This window comes from Maniola hyperantus, chromosome 4 (assembly GCF_902806685.2).
Source record: "Maniola hyperantus chromosome 4, iAphHyp1.2, whole genome shotgun sequence".
In the NCBI taxonomy this organism is placed as follows: domain Eukaryota; kingdom Metazoa; phylum Arthropoda; class Insecta; order Lepidoptera; family Nymphalidae; genus Maniola; species Maniola hyperantus.
The window spans coordinates 10,089,691-10,112,730 of NC_048539.1; the positions used below are offsets into that span (position 1 = coordinate 10,089,691).

The window sequence follows — 23,040 nt, forward strand, 5'->3', positions numbered from 1 at the left end:
GCGGGGCCAATGTGTCAACGCAAGTTGCGTCCCACATTAGCGCCCGTCCCCGTTCCGTCGTTATATGTTATTTAGTCTGTGGTTGACGGCAGTTGACAGCACCGAAAAGTTGACAGGTTGACTATTGGTCTGTGGTTGACAGGTGTTGAAAATGGAGTGTTTGACGCGGAACTTGAAATAAATAATTGGAATTTAGAAAATGCAATGAACAGTTTGAGTTTAGGTAACTTACAGGTTTAACTATGCAGTTTGATCATTAAAAAGTGTCCCTTCAATATTTTTGTTGGATAGAACATTTATTGAGTGTTGATTTTAAGAATAATATATCGTAATCATGGCGGACCCCCTCAGTTTACTCCGACAATATAATGTAAATAAAAAAGAAATTATTGAGCGTGACGGTCAAATAATATTTGGCGAGTTTTCGTGGCCCAAGAATGTCAAAACTAACTATCTTATGTGGGGGTAAGTAAACGTAACGTAAACTTATTACAAATTTTATAATTAGAATTAGTGCTGACAGTGTTATTTTGAAATAGGTCTGGAAAGGAAGGCAGCGATAAAGAATATTATACTCTGGAATGTCTGCTGTTTATCCTTAAAAACATACAACTTGCTCATCCAGTGTATGTCAAGCAAGCAGCTGTAAGTATTATTGTAGGTGTAGTATGTGTGTAGGTTACTTTAGTGACATAAGAAATAGCAATTTATTTTCTCTTGCAGGCAGCGAATATTCCACCTGTACGTCGTCCTGATCGTAAAGAGCTGCTTGCTTATCTCAATGGTGAAACAGCCACTTGTGCATCAATAGACAAAAGTGCACCATTGGAAATTCCAACACAGGTCAAATCACTTTTAATTTTTCTTGATACAGGCGGATTTAAACTCATTCATGGCTGAGAAGTTAGTTTCAAGTTGCCTCACAATGAGACATTTTGTGTCATTGATATATTTTCTATCACTGTCTTTTTGTACCGTATCTGTGTGAATCAGCTCACTTCTCAGCTGTGAAAAAGATTGAATCAAACTATGCCTTGCAAAATTAATAGACTTGATGTGAAATTTCAGGTCAAACGCACACATGATAATGATGGTGGAGAATCAGCTGCTAAAAAGCCTCGCATTGAGGAAACTCATGTACAAAAGGTTCGTGAACAGCTGGCAGCTCGGTTGGATGCCCCTAAAGAAGCCTCGGTCACTGTTGATAATATAAAGTAAGAGTAATAAAAAAACTTTTCTATTGACTATAGCAAATCCCACACGATTCAATATCAAAATTTGAATTGACTAGAAAAATCTCTTTGCACTTAATGCACGATTGCTCTGTCTAAACAGCAACTTCTGTATGTAATATAATATGATTATTCTGAGTATTTACCATATTATGCTTTAACTTTAGGTCATTGTCTGAGGCTATGTCAGTGGAGAAAATTGCAGCTATTAAAGCTAAACGTCTAGCCAAAAAGAGGACAACTATAAAAAGCCATGACTATGCTGACACTTTGGGTGTTGTTGGATCAGATCTTAGAGCTATTCTGGACTATGATGTGGATCTCACTAAAGATATTATCAGCCGGGAGAGGCAATGGAGGACTAGGACCACAGTATTACAGAGCAATGGAAAGGTACTATAATCAAAGGAATTTAACAAATTTATCAGTACCCTTGTTATAAATGCGAAAGTGTGTTTGTTTTTTGGTTTGTTGGTTTGTCCTTCAATCACGTCGCCACGGAGCAATGGATTGGCGTGATTTTTTGCATGGGTATAGTCAAAGACCTGGAGAGTGACATAGGCTACTTTTTATCCCGGAAATCCTAAGAGTACCCGCGGGATTGTTAAAAATCTAAATCTACGCGGACGAAGTCGCAGGCGTCAGCTAGTATTTTTCATAAAGTGGTATTTGATAACAGTGGAGTATTGTGCAACATTATTTAAATGTGTACAACTATCGAAAGTTCAGAACTCAGTTTTTTTACAATCTAAGGTTCAACAGACTCTTACAGAGTGGAGTGGAGCCATAGAACAGATCTTGTCTTGATAACACTTAACTAATCTCCCGTGCCACCAAGACGAGCGAGAACAACAGTACCATCTTTTCTCGATTATAAATATCTTACAGTGGGACTCACGCGATTAGTCAGGCATATTCCGACTTATCATGTCAGTCCAGCTGTAAGATATTTAAATATTTATAATGGATATCATTCACAATATTTAAAAAGCTAATAACCTTAAATATTGCTTTATTATTACAATGTCACGAATATCGAGAAAATGAAAAAAGAATTTGAAAAAAAGCAAACCTGGGCTAAAAGGGCATGATTGCAAGTTACATTAATTGGCATACTCAAATCCTTCAAAATATTTTTTAACCAACGAATTAACAAATTGAAGTATCTAGTCTAATGTCAAGATAAATAAATCAATTCAAAAATAAACTAGACAATCATTTGAAAATCTTTAAGCACATCGGTAAACGCTGCTTAGTCTATTATAAATAAATAATAATTGTTTTCTTCATATACAAGTTAGCCTTTGTCTGCAATCTCACCTGGTGATAAATGATGATGCAGTCTATGATGGTCGCAGTCTAACCTGGAAGGGTTATGGCAGTTTTTATTAAACCCATACCCAAATTGGTTTATACACGGCATCACAGCGGAATCGAACCCGGGACCTCCCACAGACCACAGCGCTCACCACTGCGCTAGGGAGGTCGTCAAATAATTTTAATTACTAGTTTGTTTAACCAATACTAAACAGTGGTTTATATTTTAGACATTCGCAAAGAGCATTTTAGCACTACTGGGTAGTATAAGAGCCCGCGAGGAAGGCAGGCCCGGCATCCCGCGGCCACAGCCCGTGGTGATGCCACCGCCGAGCGCGATGCCCATGCAACAGACACAGTACAACAGATACGATCAGGAACGATTCATTAGGCAAAAAGAAGGTATGTATTAGAGAGAGAGCCAGCGCATGCAAGACCTTCGTTATTTTATAAAAGCTGAAAGTTTCCTCGTACCACTGTCTACATTCACAGTTTTACTACTGCAGAAGTTTCACATAAAAATATACAGAAAAGTTGCCTTTAACCTTGAAATGAATGAATGGAATGAAGTAATATGCTTTATTATACACCATCATAAAAAGAAAGACACAAGTACCATCAGACAAAGTTAAAATTGACAAAATTGTTTTTGGTAATTTTTTTTTTTCATTTTTCCATAAAAAAAATAGAAGAACAAATTGACAGCATTATTGCTTTGAAGTGATCTCTGCCAGGCCACACAACCATGTTACAGAGGATATAATAACAAGTGTTAAAGGGTGTACGTAAACGTTACCTTTCTTTTGTTTCAGAAACTGAGGGCTTCAAAATTGACACTATGGGTACATACCACGGCATGACCCTTAAATCCGTAACGGAGGGACCCAGCGCGCCGGCACCGGCCAGAGCGCCACAAACGCCAAACCACCCAAGGCAAATGCCACGTAAGTATCTTATTTTATTTATTTTATTATAAAGGCACACAAAACAGGTTTCAGCTATAAATGGTCCAAATAAAAAAAACAATAGATTAAGATCTAAGCGGTAACCCTTAACATGTGTACACAGCAATGCCTAAATAAATATATGCACTAAACAAGGTAACATACAATAATTATAAAATACAGAAAAAAAATCGACAATTATTATAAAATATATAAAGTGGTTTAGGTAACTAAATAGTTATAAATATTCGAATGGTAGACAGATAAGTTAACTAGCATACAAGAAAATTAACTATGAAAAATATTAATATTAATAATTTGAAGTTGTAAAGTCTATTTTTGACTTACTGTTACATATTATTCTTTAAATTTTACAATTAATATGTGATAAGTGTTACTTTTTAGGGTTCCGTACCTCAAAAGAAAAAACGGAACCCTTATAGGATCACTTTGTTGAGACCCAGAGGTGAAAACATGTTCCATTTACATAGATTTTACTCTTATAGAGGTTTTGGTTGGTAAAAACCGGTCAAGTGCAAGTCGGACTTGCACACGGAAAGTGATGGATAACAAAGATATAACATTTTTTTAGTAGTTGGCAAGAAATATTGTACATCAACCTTTAGAAAGAGGTTTTGGCTTCGTAGAGTCTCTGTTACTCTATCTATGTACTATATATGTTACTGTTGTCTATGTGACGTTTTGTCCATCTCAAGGACAGATTTCTTTGTAAAGGTTGATGTACAATATTTCTTGCCGGCTACTGTATGTGCAACATACAAGTTAATGCCAACAGCGCCATTTACGTCTGATTTAGCAAACTAATTAATTATTTTTACGTGAACACATTTTAATTTTTTTTTGTGATGTAACCACAAATACACGGTTTTCGGATTTTTTCCTTTACTTGTGCTATAAAACCTACCTACCTGCCTATTTCATGATTCTATAGGTCAACGGCAAGTACCCTATAGGTTTTAATTTCCTTTTATAGACAGATGACAGATAGATAGGCAGAAAAGTGATTTTATAAAAGTTCCTTTTTGCTTTTGAGGTACGGAACCCTCACCAGACAAAACTCAAGTCATTGAACTACTTTCTACTGTATATAAATATTTTCAGAGAACGGCTCAGTTCCGGGAACGCCGGGCAGACGTGACCTGCTGCCTGTGGCGGCTGCGCGGGCGCCCACGGGCGGCGGCAAGCGGCCCTCGCGCACGCCCATCATCATCATCCCCGCCGCCACCACGGCGCTCATATCCATGTACAACGTAAAAGATATGCTGCAAGACCTCAAGTATGTATACTTTCAACGCCGCGGGCGGTGGCAAGCGGTCTTCGCTCACGCTCATGTATTTTTTAAATTCTTCAACAGTTAGCCCTTGACTGCGATCTCACCTGTTGGCTGTTGGTATATTTATTTTATTTTATTTATTATTTATTTTATTTCAGATATTTCATCCATAATGTGTTAGTAACAGTAGACCTTATTAACTATGTTAGTAACTAAATTAGATTACAATTATTATTAATTAATTCAAATTTTGATTAATTCATATACCCCCTTGACCACTTGGTGTTCATGTGTATGTACACCCAGTGCTTCATAAAAGGGTTTTCCCACTTTGCAGCCAATGTTCTCAGAATACTGTTGGAGCTCCCACGCACCCTGCTTATCACAGATGCAGCTCTTTTTCTTACAATTGCGTAAAAATCATCTGTGTGATCCTTCGCAAACATCTGTGACGCACTGCACCAGCGAGGTAACCCCATCCATATGATTATGCAGTCTAAGATGAAAGCGGGGTGACTTGGAGGGGGCTACGGTTTACGGATTATCGGTTTCTACTTGGCATCGTACTGGTACCCTAAATCGCTTGGCGCACAGCTTTGCCGATAGGGTGGTAACTAGCCACGGCAGAAGCCTGTCACCAGACAACATATTGTTTATGCAAACACTGTCCAATTGAACAATGTGATATTTAAGGAGTGGTGAGGCAAAAATTTGTATTATTATTGAGTATAGGAATGAGGTCTAGGAACCACGTCATCGATTTAAAGAAACTGCACTTTTTCTCAAAAAAATGGTTATTATTGGATTTACATCCAGTCTAAGTGAACAATACTCTTGTAGAAAATTGAACCAATAAGTTTTCTATACAGATTCTGTATGAAGCCTGACACTGAATCAAAAAAAGCCAATGAAACCAAAGAAAAAGGGGACCCTTATAGTGTCAGCCATGGAAACCTATAGGGTACTTCCCTTTGACCTAGAATTAGAAGTAAAGGAAAAAATCCGAAAATCGTGAATTTGTGGTTACATCACAAAAAAAATTAAAACGAAAAAATATTTAGTATTTTCAATTTTTAAAGTAAGATAACTATATCAACTGGGATATCATAAAATGAAAGGGCTTTACCTGTACATTCTTAAACAGATTTTTATTTATATTATGCATATTTATATTATGCATAATAGTTTCTCATTTATTGTGCGAAATGTCTAAAATACCCCCTCGGTGTGCTAGTCTGACTCGCCATTTGCCGGTTTTTAGAAAAGAATCATTCCCAGTCAATTTACAGATTTGTACCTGTTGAGCAAAAGAAAACAGAGGGAGCAGCTCGCGAGAACGAAGTACTCTTGCAAAGGAGAAAAGGTCCACAAGGTGACCAAGTGCCCAACAATGCGACGACAATGACGGTTCGTAAACTTCAATTGATTTTCAACATTTTTGTATAATTAAATTATGAAATGAACAAATTTATACTTGAATCAAATTGGAGAAAGAACGTTTACTAACAAAGTTGCAGCCTATGGCAGGCTATCTACCAATTTTCGTACATTCGCACTTGATCGTTTTTGAACTGGCATCTGAATGCAGATGAACAAAGTCGGCTACCGTTTTCTATTTATTCCCTGGGTCCATTTCTGTACTCTAGATGTTATCAGTCTATATAAAATAAAAATTAATCGTGGTATGTACCCGTTATATACATTAAAATATGTTATCAGTCTGTTGTACGTGAGATCCCTGCTAAAATCCTGCCTGCCCTGCCCATGAGGACTTCAAGGAATGTTGCTGGAAAGCCAATAAAATCTTCAAGATCGCCTACTCAGTAGACTGACGACATTAAACAAGTCTTAAGGAGCTGCTGGATCTTGGCGGCGCAAGACTGCGACGTGTGGAAGTCACTAAGAACGTGTGGAACTCACTACGTCCAGCCGATAACGTGTTTCGCCTGACAACGACTTACGTCATCACTGTATGTCGACAGGTGCCATACCGCGTGGTGGACAGCCCGGGGAGGCTGTCGGCGGCCGAGTGGGACCGCGTGGTGGCCGTGTTCGTGCAGGGTCCGGCCTGGCAGTTCAAGGGCTGGCCCTGGGATGGCAATCCTGTTCAAATCTTTGCTAACAGTTAGTATATTTTTGTACCTTTAAATTTTAGGAAGCTCAGAAAAGGTGGAGGTGGACCGATAAACTTTTTAATTACTTATCTAACTAAAAAGAAAAAATCTTAAACTAATTATTTTGCCTCCAAATTGAAATAAAAATTCATAGTCAAGATAGGCTTTTTTTAGAGGCCCGTAAAAAATGACTCCTCACGCGCCATTTTAACTCTATGGGTCAACGGTCATGTCAAAAGTACGGTTCTTTTTCAAAATAAGGACTAAAATCGTACTTTTGACATGAAATTTGCCACAAAAAATTTCACTTGAGGAGTATTTTTGTGCACTATACACAACCTTAGTGCATTGCATAAAGGATGAAAATTACAAATGTCGTTTAAATCGTCCTCTGAAGAAGTCCCTATCTTGACTATGAATTCCAGTGTAAATAAAAGTAGTTTCAAAACAACATTGATGCAGCTTTTCCGAGATCGACCAGCAGTGTAGTTGTTTCTGTCGAGCAGTATGCGCGTTCCACCTGAAGTTCGACGAGATGAAGCTGGACGCGAACGTGGCGCGCTGGGCGGTCACCGTGCTCAACCTGAGCCGCACCAAGCGGCATCTGGACCGCGCCGCGCTGCTCGGCTTCTGGGAGACCCTTGACAAGTACGTGCTAGCGACCTTCCGCGCCTTCGCTCGCTGAAAATATCTATCCTTTTTTAGGGTTCCGTACTTGATGGGTGCCAACGGGCCAACTAAGACTCCGCTGTCCGTCCGTCTGTCCGTGTCTATGTCCGTGAACCTTAAGTAATAGGCAGAGAGTTGAAATTTTCACAGAATGTGTATTTCTTTTGCCTACAACAAATTTGTCAGACTTAAATAAATTATGACACCCGCTGATTTGCCGAATCTGACGCACGCTGATGTTAGCAGTGTGGCAGAAAGCCTTGGCCGCGCAGCATAGCACATTGCTTTAATCTCTCTTCTATGATAACGCATTGTATATAAGAAACTGTGCTGGGTTGTGCGCTTAGCCAAAGTCCCAGAAATCCCGAGATTTTCCGGGATAGAAAGCATCCTTTCTATCTCCGGGATGCAAGCTATCTTTGTTTAATATTTGGTCAAAATCTGTTTAACTGATGGGTTGTGAAATTTAACAGACAGACACACTTTCGCTTTTATAATATTAGTATGGATATTGTAAGTACTTATATGTTTTGTTACAGGCACATGATGAAGAATAAACCACACCTAAGGTTCTGAGTTAGTGTTAGATTTATAGAATTTTATGAAATAGACTATATTAATGACATTGTGTGAATATCCGAACGCCTTATTGCAAAGAGAATCTAAGTCAATTCATACCATTTAAGAATTATTTTGGCTCAATACTTCCTACTTAGCTTTGTTATAGTATACTCCGTACAAAATGACTTTTCGCGCGCCATTTTAACTCTATGGGCCAACTGTCATGTCAAAAATGCGGTTCACTTTAAAATAAGCTCTAAAATTGTACTTCTGACATGACAATTGACACATAAAATTAAAATGCCGCGTGAGAAGTCATGTTGTACACATAATATGAATATCTATTCTATAATGGGCGCAATAACACTAAACAAATTCGCCGGTTTCGGATGCCTATAATGTGAACTAACTAGCGTAAAATATTGCGGCTGTCAGGGTGAACAATCAACACTGAGCTATGCTGTGCTGTGCTGTGCTCTATCGCTCCTCTTAAATTATAATGAAGATACAAACAAACCCTGTTGAGCTGCGCTTTGTACGGCTGTGCTGTGTTTGAAACATAGCAAAAATCACGCGATACGTGCTAGCTCGCTCGTCACGCATCATTGACCATCTCTCTCAGTCTTTCGTCTATCTCGCTTGCACTCGTGCGCATACATGTCGCAGTCGCACAGCACACCGCGCAGCTCAATGTTGTTTGTAGAAAAAACAGCGCAACATAGCTCAATGTTTATAGGTCACCCTCGTCCTTCAGTGCTAAAAAGGCACCGGGGCTACGAGGTAACAAGTAACGACCAAGTGTAATCGCGCCATTACCTATTATAAAATATTATATTAATATTTGTACACTATTACAATCGATAAGACAAGTACATATTTATGTACGCATATATACTTCTCGATAATATAGTAATATGGTATTCAATCTATATATTTATAAGAAATGCTGAATTTATTTTATTTTCTCGAATTATTATAGTTGTTACAGCAACTACAACAGAAAATCACAGCAATAGTGTCTAAAAAATAAAGAAATATCATTAAACATAAATTATATACTTACCTGCGTGCGATGCATGTTGCCAGTGATGACATATGGATCCGAGACATCGTCGCAACTATGAGCCTCATAAGAGAGCTCAGAGTCACTCAGCTGGCGATGGAGAGAGTTATGCTTGGATTTTTCCTACGTGATCGAATCAGAAATGAGAAGATCCGTAGGAGAACTAGAGTAACCGACATAAGCAGGGCACAAAGTTCGAAAAATCAATAAACGTTGCTGGAATGGCGACCTCTGACCTCGCAACGGAACCCCCCACTAGGTGGACGGACGGACGGACACTAGACGAGTCAAAGGGAACCGCTGGATTCAGGCGGCGTAAGACCGTGGTGTGTGGAAATCCCTACAAGAGACCTATGTCCAGCAGTGGACGTCTATCGGTTGATGGACGATTGCACCCTCTTGCAACCCACCCTTCGTTAAATTCCTTGATTTTTATGTATAATGTCACCCTCCCGCAACCCGCACTACGTTAAATTCCTTGATTTTGATGTCAAATGTCACCCTCCCGCAACCTACGTTAAATTCCTATAATTTTACGTCAACTTACCCTTTTAATTCCGTGGGGAAATCCTCATGGATGCCACCGCACCCGGGGAGGTACGGAGGTTATGTCGGACTCTTAACGACTAAAACCCCACGATGTTTCACGCATCGCCTGGTGGCTGGGCTACGGGGCCAAACACGTTCGCGCAAACCAGCCAGCGGCGCCTGCTAAGGACCCACCTCAGGGGACCAATAAAATCCCTACATAGATGCGTCTGAGGCGCACCAGGAACACGAAGGTGCGCCTCTGGAGGACTGGTTTCTTTCCGGACGATAGACTACGTCAACTTACCCTCCCGCAACTTGCGTAATTTTGTGTATTGGAATCGATATTATTTTACTTTATTATTAATCTTCAACCAAGTACCAACATAGTGTGATGATAAAGATTACTGATAACTCATATAGTGGTATAGTATATATTTAACTGTGATAAAAATAAAATGGAACTTGTAAGTTTTATGGTCATTGTGCTATCGAGTCTATAGTATTGACAAAATTATCCAATATTTATGCTGTGTACCACTCCTTAGTCCTCTTTAATTCGTTATGCAGCTTACATTGTATATACTTATGCATCTTATACACACACACATACATAAATTATTATAAATATAATGTATTTTGTATGGACGAGAAAACACGTTTTGTTTTGATAAAATTAATTTCCTGAAAAGTTATGTTATTATGTTATAACTTTTTAGAACATTATTTAAAATATAACCAGTAGCCAAAATAGTTTATTAAATGGTATCGACATGTTCAAAGATCTGTGATCTTTGTTATTGACAACAATAAATTGTTGAACATTTACTTTTCGTAATTTTATTTTGTACCAGAATATTTTCCTATTAATTAAGGTCACATGACATTGACATGATCACAATAAATAATTTTGATTTTGATTTTACCACCTCAGCCCTCGCCCCGATTACCATCTCGACCTGTTGCGTACTATACTTTCTTCTCGCGACTTCGTCCAAGTGGATTTAGGTTTTTAATAATCCCATTGGAACTCTGTATCCAGGACAAAAAGTAGCCTATGTCCGTTCCTTGGATGCTAGCTATCTCCGGGTGAAATCGGTTATATGGATGGGCTGTGAAAAGCTAACAGACAGACATACACTTCGCATTTGTAATATTATAGTAAAGATTAAATAAAACATCATCTATATCTTTATTCAAAATTTTATTTATTTCCATTGTAGTATAACAATAAATAAATCTGTCCTCCGTGTAGAGATAAGTACATATTATAGGGTATTATTTTCATGTATGTATATTAGGTATTTGATATTTCATCTGTACACAAAAATAAAACCATTAGTTTTACCCATAACAATATCACATCATCATGTGTGTACTTGTGTGCCCAATTTCTTAGAAATCACATATAGATAATATAGACAGTAATTGATATATTATATTCTGTAGATATACTATTTACACTTCTACACAATTAGATCAAACAGGATGGGGCAATTTATCATTTCTAAGCTTTTATGGGCTATCTAATGGGTCTAAACACTAGGGTAATATGACAGACAGTCATTTTCCAAAAAAAATTACATGAAAATAAGTAAGTAGGTACCTACTATTGAAAATTAAAATTCATAATAACTTCACGTCCACGGCATAGTTGCGTAATCTATCAAATATTCATTTACCAGGAGACCAAAAACGAGAGTTTTTAATTTTTGAAATTGTCCGAATTAGCAATTTTGAAGATGTTAATGAATTGGTACATGACAAAAGCATCATACACTTTAGTTACCTAATTGTGCAATAATATGATAACGTACGTAATATCAAAATATTGTGCATTCGCTACTTTACTTTTAATAGAGATACAAACTCAAAACTATTTATTGCACTCCATAATTTTACAGTTTCTTGTGTAGTACCCAAGACACTGTAAGTTTGCCACAGTGTGTATTACCGCACTTGGTACCTACTTGGTACGGAATGCCGTAAAAAACTGATTTTGCGAAAATAGTTGATTGGCTACTATGCCATGGATTTGCATGTATTGATGCTTTTATAAGCGTCTACTATTTAAAAAAATCCACAGAGATACAAATGACTGGCTTAATTACATACTCTAATTACACGCTTTCAAACTATTCTATATAAAAGAAGAAAAACAATATAAAAATAGATCGAAAAACAACATCGACCGCTTCGTTTTGCCCCGGTAAGGAATGATAGGACCAATATTTACCGGTCGCAAAGTTCAGCAGTCATTTGTAGAAATATTAGTGAAAACCACACTTTAGTCTTTAATATGGGATAGTGTAACGACTGACGGCTTTATTTGCCGGTAACAATTAAATTGCCCCACAAATTGAAGACAGCACTTTTAAAATGAGTTTTTATTAATTTAATATTATGAACACAATAAGTAGGCATATTATATAAAACAAATTTTAAAAAGTTTACTTTATTATAATATGTACGTTTTAAGTGGGGCTACTATTCGCATATTAAACTCCCATTGCTCTTTTACTAGATACGTCTAAGATGAGCAAAAAATAGTAATTAATAGTCATACCTATCCTTTTGACTAATACCTATAAATTATTGACATAATTTTAAGTAAATCATCATATTTCGCTACCTATCCCCTGTAAGTAAATATTATATTGCAAAATTTGACAAATTAAAGTAAACAATGCTTAAGCTAAGGTTAACTACGGATGAGATATGAACTATAGACTATGAGTTTAGCACAATCACTCATAGTGATGCGATAGGGCTTCAAGCCTAGAGATTTGCCCAAGAATCTTATATACAACCTTGGATTTGCAAAAGAAACTTCTAAGATTACCGTATTTTTCTATTACCAATATTTACAAACGTCATACGTTTTAATAAAAAAGTTAAACAAGTTTAAAACATTATTTGGCCTTTTAACAAGTTTTATAGCCTAGTAATAAAATAACTCCGTATTTATAAGTGATTTCACTTTTCTCAATATTCGAAATATGTAAAATAATGTTAGGTAAGTATTATAAAACATACCTAATATTTTATCATTTACTAGAAATCTAAATACTGCAACCCTTTGCCACCAAAGCGTCACTATACTCACGACTGACGTGGACGTCTCGTCAGTGTCGCGGCGCTATAGACGCTATACCTATACACCGCGTTTGTGAAGCTTGACTCGAAATTCCACCTATCTATCGCTTTCGAATCGAGCGTCGGTCGCGTCAGTTACTCCGCGTCAGACGCTCAACTAAAAAGTGCACCTTTAGATATCCAATATCCTAAAGCTTAATTATTAGGAAATTTCCGCGCCTTATTTATTGTAGCTCATGATAAATCCAAGTAGCGATATATATCCAGAAGCCGTTAATATACCGATTGTTTGGGTAAAACTCACCGCTAGTGCCCGTAGGAATGATTCGTGCAACCTAATGAAATGAGAAATGAATATATCCTATCTAAACGCAATTTTTAAGCCTATTGGCTCAACAAAACCTGACTTGAACAACATAGGTATTTTAAAGAGCAAGGACGAAGACAAATCTGAGGGCGTTTGTAAACAACCATTTTTGGTAACTATTTTTTGATAAAATAGACAAAAGTCAATAGAAATAAAAACATGAATTAATAAATTTAAAATAAAAAATATTCTTGTAATTATTTTATGCAATTTAATGGCCTTGTAAATATTTCAGATCTTTGTATGTTTTATATATTAATTATTAACTCAAATAATATAAAACATTCTTAGTTTAATTTTCAAAAAATGAAAGAGCTAACACATTTTGAGGCAATAAGTACCTACTAAAACATTATCATTTATTGCTCAGGTAGATAAACCCCTGGTAAAAGATAATATTATGTTTATGAAGAATATTTTATACCTACTCATAAAAATCAACAACAGTATAAAACATTAAATGTTATATTAATTTAATTTCTCGTACATAATGTTAAAAATATAAAAAGGAACCTGTTATATCAGTCAAAAAATAATTTATTTAATACACAATATTATACTGAACGGGCCGAATGTTAGATTCCTTAGACACAGAACGAGCACAAGACTTAAATTCAAATCAAAATAAGTCCCTTAACCAGATGACACATCATTTCCTTGAGTTTTAGGTAGAAATATAAGTACGTCATGATATTTTAAACCAAAGCTGTTACCTGCTACTCTAAAAATATAAAACTTTGACAAAAAATTTAATAGCCCGAACAAAGTTATTTTTAGCCATCTGACTACCTAAGCTCTTGAAAGCTCGAAACATTAACCAGAGCCTAAAATACTCAAGTATTACCAAATGCTTTTTAAAGTCCAGCGCGGACTTAGTATTCGAAAGTCGTAGACGTTGGCACAACCTCCAGCACCATTTGCAAAAATACTGTTATTTTATCTGAAACAAAAAACATATAAAGTTTAGTTGAGTACTTAGGTAGGTATATCATGAAAATTATTCTATTTGTTACACAACCTCAATTGCAACTAGCCTGGAACCGATTGGAACTGAAAAGAGTAACGTCCCATTCCCAATCGAAACTTAATATCATAAAAATTATTCTATTTGTTACACGACCTCAATTGCAACTAGCGTGGAACCGATTGGAACTGAAAAGAGTAACGTCCCATTCCCAATCGAAACGTAATATCATAAAAATTATTCTATTTGTTACACGACCTCAATTGCAACTAGCCTGGAACCGATTGGAACTGAAAAGAGTAACGTCCCATTCCCAATCGAAACTTACCTACATGAACTTTGACCAGTTTGCAACAGAAGCCTGGATTCAACTCTATCTAACATGAGCTTAGACCCGACTGCTACCTACTAATTGATTATAGGAGTCTGGACTCTGGAGCCGATTATAGTCAGATTCTGAACACAGATTTTCAGCGAAAGTATAACTCTGCCTCATTTTAACTCTAAGTAAAGTCTGAGCAATCAAAATACTTATATACTACGCTCTATTGGTCAAACTACAGCTCTTTCAAATTGTGTTTCAACTTACGTAGAGATAAGTATGCGTCAATAGGTACGCTGCCGATGCAAAGCATCATGCGTCTACGTACCTATAGTAAGTATTAATTTATATTAAAGTTGCGCGTGTTGCGTGTGCGTCACAATCGTAAACAGGATGTAAGAGATTGCGTCGTTATTGCGTCCACCACAGGGTCTGATTTGCGCTATTGCCAACGAAAAGGCGTTCGGGTAGTTAGCGTAAGCGTCTAACGTGAGTTGAAAGTGCATTAGTGTAATTAGCCCTATCACCTGATAGGTCTCACGCCAGCTTCACACGTTGGCCCCAGCGTACGGACAGGGGAATCAGCATTGGGCCAACACTCACGCCAACGTTGGGAGTTGGCCTTTCTGTATCAGTTTTTTGAAAGGAATCTGCGCCACTATTCGCGATCCGTCCACACGTTGCCGCCAAAATCAGTAGTTGCAACACGTATCGAGTGCTTTTCGATTTTTGTATCGGATATCTTCACATTCGCTCCGACAGAACTAGTGGACTAAGAGCCAGCGCATGCCTCTGCATACTTTATACTTTGACATAAGATTTCATACACCTTTATTACCTGTTATCTCAAAGCCACCATGATCCAAACAATTAACGTTCCTAGGACCTTGTGTTGGGGACAATACGCACAGAAAATTTCAGCTTTTATAAAATAACGAATGTCTGGCACGCGCTGGCTCCCTCTAGTATTAATAACATTAACAACATATGGACGCCTGACGAAAATAACCTACCAACGTTTGTACGAGCGTTGGCACCAACGTGTGGAGCCGGCGGAAGTGTAGCAGTAGTCTGGTTTAATTTTTCAACAAAATATGAAGATGTGACCTCACCCATGAAAGGCAGCTCGTAGCCCCACTTGACGAAGGGCACGTAGACCAGCAGGCCGCCCAGGATGAAGCCGCCGGCGTACAGGTACTCCCACTGCGGCTTGTCCACGATGGGCGCCACCACCAGGTACGCCGACACCAGCAGCACCGCGTACGGGATTATTATTGGCACCTGGAATTATACTGGTATATTGCAGTGCTAGAATAAAGTTCTATTATAACACTGCGTGACCCGCACTCAAGTAATATTTATTCGTGACTTTAGTAGTCCATTTTTACACCTTGCAAAAATGAACTAAGTACGTCACGTATAACCCCATGGAGGGTTACAACACCTACAATACAAATTCATGGTTTTCGGATTTTTCCCCTTTAGGTACTTGTGCTTTAAGAGATTTTCATGATTCTAGGTCAACGAGAAGTAGGTACCTACCCTATATACCTATAGGTTTTGATTCCTTTGACACGACAGACAAACAGACAACGAAGTGATCCTATACTTAAGGGAGCTTAAGAGTTCCTTTTTTTCTAGAGATCATCTTGATCAATCCATCACCGGCTCACTACAGAGCACGGGTCTCCTCTGAGTCTAGAGATAATAGTACGAGTACAAACAAGTTTCAGATCAGATTTTAATGTATACATACCTATAGTGAAACGAAAAATAATAAAAATTAGGATTCCGTATCCTCAGATATATTCTTACAAGTGACTAATAGGTAGGTAGTAGATAATCTAATTCTGAATCTCTATGATAATACTTATATCGTACGATATTCGAGAGTAGGTACACGGAACCGGGAATCCCCCTCACGGACAGTCATAACATTGTCAATATATAACAAACAGAAATATCTATTAAGTACCTTAGAGTATTTAATGTAAAGTACACAGTAAAGATACGTACTTCAGGCTTCCCCACACAGCCGCGTTATTGTCGGTCGATAATATCGCAAGCGTTATTGCGATATCTGTAGGGCGATTGTTTAAAACCTGCATCAATCATTATTACAATCTCAATTGTTCTGATTGGCTGAATTTGTGCGATTCTTGTTGCAACAATGCATTGTGGCCAATAGTGAGCGAGCATTAACCAATCAGAGATGATTGCGATCGTGACATTGTAGCTGTCAAACAACCGCGGTAGAGCCACTGTTTTCAGTATATTTTGTATTAGGATGGTCATGTAGTTACACACTGCTGCGATAATAACGCCACAATGGCAGTAGGACGTATTATCGCAGCAGTGTGTAACTACATGGCCATCCTTATACAAAATGTACTGAAAACAGATATCGCAATAACGCATGCGATATTATAGACCGATAATAACGCGGCTGTGTGGGGGAGCCTTTAAGCATACTTACACACTCACCTAGTATAATTCGTAAAAAATGATTACTCACGCGCCATTTTAACTTTATGTGTCAAATCGTACTGATTCCGAGCACACCTTCGAGTATTCGCATCCTCTTCTTACTAATGTAACATGGAAAGGACAGACACAATTTGACAGTTTTAAATTTAATTAAGAGCTGTCAAACCTCGTGACTAGCTGCCAGTCGCGAGCCTAAGGCTGAGATCTATAGAGCGCACTTTGACTTTGCGCACACTTAAGATTGAGTTAAAACGAGACAGATTTATATGAGAGATAATAGCTCTGTCTCGTTTTAACTCTGTTTTAAGTCTAAACTAAGTCAGAGTGCACTCTATAGATCTCACACTAAGTGTGCACAAAATTTTAGTCTTTAAATGTGAAATTCATGTTCTGTCCTTTTTTAGCAATATTAAAAAGAAAAAGATGCAGATACTCTAAATTTAGTTTAGAGAAAGACAATAGAATCGGCACCAGTGTCTTGTCAAAAGTACGATTTTATTCCTTATAGGTGAACCGTAATACTTTTGATATGACAGTTGACTCATAAAGTTCAAATGGCCCGTAGGAATCATTTTGTATGGGCAATACCTACTAGCAAAAAGTATGACGTCACATTATACAACGTGGTTCCGTAGTTATTTTTCAGTGTCACGATCAAAGGCCATTTCTAATTGCATTTCGTTACGGCAATCTGAATACTTACACGTTTTTCATGAAATTGTTTTATCAAGAGAACGACTATTAACCACGATTATTTCCTTTACTAATTGATTGACTATTTCCTTACTGCACTGCAAAGGCTACAAAATACAAATAGGTGTAATCAATAGGTAGGTAGGCACTAGTAGGTATGCGTATACCTAATTAAATCTAGTTAGCACTCCACCGGTAAGGAATTAGCACCACACAATTCAGCATTCTAGTAAGTACGATATGGCGTAGAAAATGATTATGATAGGTACGAGTGGGTCTTGTGTATAACAATTGCAGCAATGAATCATGACATTACTGTAACCTGTTGCTCGTGTATGGCCGCTCTTAGGGCGCATTCAAATTAGCCGCAAAGTGCCGCGCGGAGGCAGCGCTGCAGCCGTGCGGCATTTTGCTAGCCGCAAAATTTTAGGCGCCCTTAGTAGATCTTACCTCGTTATTAGAGAAATACGTAAGTAGGTAGGTACTCAGTACATTTTTACACCGTGCAGAAATTGTCTACTTAAGTAACGGGTAAGCGTTAAGTAGGTACTCGTGTTAAGGTCACACAACAAGAGCTACAAAATATACGATGCTCGAGACTTAAGCAAGTAAATCTATTACTTTACGGCATGGATTTTTTAAGTCACCCGCGTCGTAATTTTTTTGTATGTAGATATGTAGGTACCTACTATCTGTTAACAACGTGTGCATGCTTCTATTGAGAGGAGATCCGTGCTGAGTAGTGGGCTGGCGATGGGTTGATAATGATTATGATGTGCATGCTGCGTTAAGAATACTCGTCATGAATGTGAGAAATAAAGAAAAGTGTAACCTTGTAAGGCCTAGGCGCGAGGGGCTTGGTGTAGCGCATGACGATGAGCGCGAGCATGGCGCCGCCGTAGAAGATCCACGCCGTGAACGAGAAGAAGTCGATCAGCGAGTCGATCGTGCCGTACAGCACCATCGCCACCGCTATCAGGGACTGAAATTATTAAGTGGGTATGTGTAAACAAAATCATTTCGAAAAGAATCTAAAGTGTTTAGATTGATTTTAATGAACTTATAATGGGTACAGTCTTGTAACATTGCAATCCACGCCAATGGTTTATAAATAGGTATCCTTAGTTTGAGTTTGTCCATCTGGAATCACTACCGAACCGAAAGCTGAAACAGCGAATCATACTTATTGTATGACTTAAAAAAACAAAGGAGGTTATAGAAAATCCTCATAAACCATCCCTAATTTGAGTCAACATGGGTCTCATGTCATCGGAACGTGTTGACGTTGCTTGTTCCAAGTATGTTTCTGCCTTTATTCTTCCTGTCATATAAGCATGAAAAATTTAATGACGAATATCTGCGTAAGAGGAATGACCTTACATGGAATATCAGCCCTGGAGCAGGCGTAAAGCGCCTGACGTGGACATACGACAAGATATCCAACAAATGTCCTTCGCGAGACGCGGCGAAGCATAACCTGGAAAATTAAAAAGTTCTTCAGTGGACTTGATAAAAAATCTAAATTGAAGGACCAATACTTCTTAACATTAATGGCTTAGCATTTTAGGGTAAGGATTGAAATCCGAAGTTTTCAAATCCTAAATGGATTGTTTGTTATTCTACAAACTTTGAGCAAAGCTTGAGCTGAAACATTAGCCAAAAATATATGCACAGATAAAAGGGGAAAAATATAGGGAGGAAAACTCACCTGCCCGCAACAAACAGAGTCCCGTTCGCCGATCCAAAGGTAGATATAGTGACTGCCAGGGGCATCAGCCAAGCCATTGGGCCAAGGAGGCGGTTGCCAAAGGTGACGGCCACGGCCTCGCTATCGGTCATCTCGCTGACCGACATGACCGCCAAGTACGACACGTTCACTAGCGCGTAGCATAGCGTCACCAGGGGGATGCCGATTATTATGCTCAGAGGGAGGTTCCTTTAAAATAGTGTTAAAAATTGGTGCTAGGTCCTCTTATTTACATTTGGAGCAAATATTTGAAAGACCAAAAAAAAACAATTTAGCTGATTGGTATGTCGATAATAATTATATTGATCGGGAGGGAAGTCAAATCATTGGGTCAATGAGGCAGTCGCCAAAGGCTACGGCCTCGCTATCGGTCATCTCGGTGACCGACATGACGGCCAACGTTGTTTATTGCACGTTTACCAGTGCGTAGCATATAGCGTTACCGGGGATGCAAATTACTGTGCTCAGCCTTAAGGAGGTTGCTTTAAAATAAGATGGAGAAATTGTTAATTTGTTGTTATTTTTAAAACGAATAATTTAATCTTTGAATGTTTTTTAAATATGTGACTTTTTTGTGTACCTATACAATAAAAATGGGTTTGCACTTTGCACCACTAAATTCTAGCAACTGCTTTACCCAGTGTTAGGTACTGCAAATAATAATTTAGACGTATCCCTAATCCACTCGATTCTGTTAGCATCGTCAATTTTGCTCAATCCTTGAAATTCTAAGGGTGCGTATCGATTGACGAAATGGAGACAAGCGGAGTGGAATCAGATCAAGTGAAGCAAACTGCTCTGCTCAAATCTGCTGAACTCGTTTCCGCTCAGTTAATAACGCACACTGTCGCTATAAAATAAGCTTAATATAACTAGTAAGTTATAAGTTTTTATGAAATAAAGTGACACTAACCTGGAGGGGTTTTTAATTTCCTCAGTGACATAGTTAAGGTTATTCCAGCCGTCGTAGGCCCAGAGCCCGGTGTAGAAGGCTGTGGCGATGTTGCCCAGCGTCGCCGTGCTACTGGCGAAGTTGGGCTCCTGTAAATGTCGCGTATTACCTGCACCATACGACAACAACCTCCTGTCAGTCTATTCGCAAATACCAAAATACCCATTATGATTTACGATTTAGCAATTCGATGATTCTATACCATTGATATTTTATGATGACAAAAATTTAATGATTGTTTTATTACGATGAAGCGTAAGGGTCTGCTACACTGCAAAGCATAGCCACATTTGTATGATAGGAGCAAACGTTACTTTCCGTTTGAAACATAAGAAATAATAAGCATATTTTTCTATAATCCGGTAGAACCCGATAAATCTATACGGTGTATGGTATAACTTTACAGCATTACACTCTACTACACATGCAGAAAACGCTAGCAATTCGCGTCACTACCACCACGCAACACTAGGGTACAAGGAGCCTCCAAGACTTAGCAATTGTGTATTATAGACTCCTGAGCATACAGTAGGAAATGTCCTGAGGATGCTCTGAAGTCGAAACTTGGAGTGAAACATTTATATGTGTTAGACTGCATGATGATGTGGTATGGATACCTATTGCTTGCTTTTCCGACACATGACAATTTCATTTGGGTAATTATTGAGATGACACTGACGAGTGCTTTTAGGCAATAATTATTCCGACCACGATAACGGGGAGCACGCTTATTGATGGGGACGAGTAAGTCCGTGTAGCAAACCCTTAATAACAAGTGAAGATGAGTTAACGTAGCTGTGTTGTTGTGTGTATTACCTAATGCTAACTTGTAAGCTCCCCCGCCGACGATTATCGCAATGGCTACCAATTTGGCCGCAGTAAAGATGTTTTGGACATTCGTCGCTAAATTCACACTGTAGCAGTTGACCGCCAGTATCATTACTAGAATTGGTAGAAAACTTCTGTTAAGTGCATGAAACAAAACACACAAACGTAAATAAGTATCTATACCTACTTGGTAGAAACTTCCAACAAGATAAAACTCATTGATTCTTTTTCGGTTGCACACAATCACTAAACTAAAATAACGTCTATGTAAAGCCTGAAAACAATTATAAAAAATCAAAAACTTGCTCTGTAGGTGAATAACGTGGGTACTATTATTATTAACATAATTCTGTTGGTATACTTAGTTGGAAATTTCTAAATGATCAAAATTGAATTAACGCTCAAGGCACATTGTCATAGTTTTATTTTGTTTTACAATGACCAAAACAAAACACCACGACGCGCATTCGCAAAGAGTAAAGTCGCACTGCGCAATTTCGTTCATCCAAGCTTCTTGCAGGCTGAATGAACTGTCCTGCGACGCGAATCATATTATAGTCGTTAATTTTTGCAAAGCGTCGCGGTTTAGAGTTTCGGCCCTTAAAGTTCTTTAAAACTTTTCAAAAGACGCGTCGCTGCGCTTGGCTCTGCGCCAATGTGCCTTGAGCCTAATAGCGACATTGACTGTTGTATGGAAAGACTGTCCTTTCGTAAACATATAATTATTTGAGCATTTTACGCCCGTACCTACTTTCAAATATCGACCAACATTTAAGTAACATCCCTACCGCTTTCCGTATTTACCCTATTCAATTGCTATGGGGCGTGCTTTTACGCCTCCTGCTAACTTTACTTACAACTTCGTTATTTACCTACAACATTGCTACATTATGTTTCGTGAGTGAAGTTAACAGGAGGTTTCAAGATATGCCTTTTAAGCGCAACAAACGCATAAAGTGGAGTAAACGCATAACAGGCACGGCGTCTTTTTTATCAACTTAAACCCCAACACTCGCTGTGTCTCGACTCTACTCGGTGCGCTCGGTCTGATTTGGCCCTAGCATTTGAATAGAGGTATTTCGTCACTTAAGGTGAGTTCAATTAAACAGAATTACCAATAGAGATGACGGCCACCAGTTTGACGAGCGCATGGGGTGGCTCGCACTCCGCCACGAACGGCTCCACGGCGTACTTCGCGAAGCTCAGGCAGATGATGGCCATCTGGGAAGGCTTCAGCACTAGTGTCGATACCTACAGAGAAATTTTTTTCAATAAAGGAAATTTGTATAAGAGGGAGTTGATATAGCAAGCACCCTGAGTGTGCGGACGGGACGCTGTGAAAACAAAATTTATGGCGCTCTATGGAACAAGAGCGCGGCCGCGCGTTATTTTCTTTCCATAGAACACCAAACATTATGTCTTCACAACGCGCAACGTCAAGTTCGAGCGCCCGTAGTGCTTGCTATATCAAGTCCCTATGAAAGCAGTCAGCAATATGTAGCATGATCCCAAAAAAAAAAACCGCTCGCTTGCGCTCCTGCGTGCCTTTCTTGTCCATTGGACATACAAAGCCTTGTTAAGACAGAGTCCGCTTTGCACAGAGCCTCTGGCTGAAGTCACATTATCTATATTATCATGATCATCAATATCTGATGAATTTGATTGGTTTAATAATGATTGAATAAAAGACGATTTCCACGCAGTAGTTATTATTACTTACCCATGAAAACAAAAAAGCAGGGGGTCCTCCGAAGGCGTCCATAAAATACGCGTACTCCGCTCCAGAGGACGTGTTCATCGTTCCTAACTCCGCATATGCGAGCGCTCCTGTGCATTGTTAATATTCGCATTATGCAAGTGAA

At 38.4% G+C, this 23,040-nt stretch overlaps 2 protein-coding genes across 5 annotated transcripts in view; one reads left to right on the top strand and one right to left on the bottom strand.

The window, feature by feature from the left end:
* Positions 1-121: 121 nt before the first annotated feature.
* On the top strand, positions 122-10,550 carry hyx (cell division cycle 73 hyrax). The gene is made up of 12 exons (XM_034985423.2): positions 122-465; positions 540-645; positions 724-843; positions 1,069-1,214; positions 1,400-1,625; positions 2,780-2,951; positions 3,362-3,493; positions 4,616-4,790; positions 6,077-6,194; positions 6,770-6,911; positions 7,408-7,549; positions 8,110-10,550. The coding sequence occupies exons 1-12, from the start codon at positions 335-337 to the stop codon at positions 8,144-8,146; spliced, it is 1,647 nt and encodes a 548-aa protein (XP_034841314.1). The 5' UTR covers positions 122-334; the 3' UTR covers positions 8,147-10,550.
* Positions 10,551-10,909: 359 nt separating this feature from the next.
* LOC117997209 (b(0,+)-type amino acid transporter 1-like) overlaps positions 10,910-23,040 on the bottom strand; it is a 36,259-nt gene continuing 24,128 nt past the window's right edge. For all 4 annotated transcript variants that reach the window (XM_034985422.2, XM_034985421.2, XM_034985419.2 and 1 more), the window contains exons 5-13: positions 22,899-23,005; positions 22,294-22,429; positions 21,167-21,292; positions 20,312-20,459; positions 19,360-19,587; positions 19,032-19,128; positions 18,484-18,633; positions 15,584-15,752; positions 10,910-14,125 (exon numbers count right to left, since the gene is read on the bottom strand). In XM_034985422.2, the coding sequence (XP_034841313.1) occupies positions 14,058-14,125; positions 15,584-15,752; positions 18,484-18,633; positions 19,032-19,128; positions 19,360-19,587; positions 20,312-20,459; positions 21,167-21,292; positions 22,294-22,429; positions 22,899-23,005 (1,229 nt within the window). In that variant the 3' untranslated portion in view covers positions 10,910-14,057. The remainder of the gene's footprint in view (positions 14,126-15,583; positions 15,753-18,483; positions 18,634-19,031; positions 19,129-19,359; positions 19,588-20,311; positions 20,460-21,166; positions 21,293-22,293; positions 22,430-22,898; positions 23,006-23,040) is intronic.

What these genes read in the sequence shown, in the direction of transcription:
- hyx (XM_034985423.2), top strand. Translation starts at nt 335, where the DNA reads ATGGCGGACCCCCTCAGTTTACTCCGACAATATAATGTAAATAAAAAA. An exon ending in TGTTCAAATCTTTGCTAACA is followed by an intron (nt 6,912 to 7,407) that starts GTTAGTATATTT and finishes TCTGTCGAGCAG; the next exon opens with TATGCGCGTTCCACCTGAAG. An exon ending in TTCTGGGAGACCCTTGACAA is followed by an intron (nt 7,550 to 8,109) that starts GTACGTGCTAGC and finishes GTTTTGTTACAG; the next exon opens with GCACATGATGAAGAATAAAC.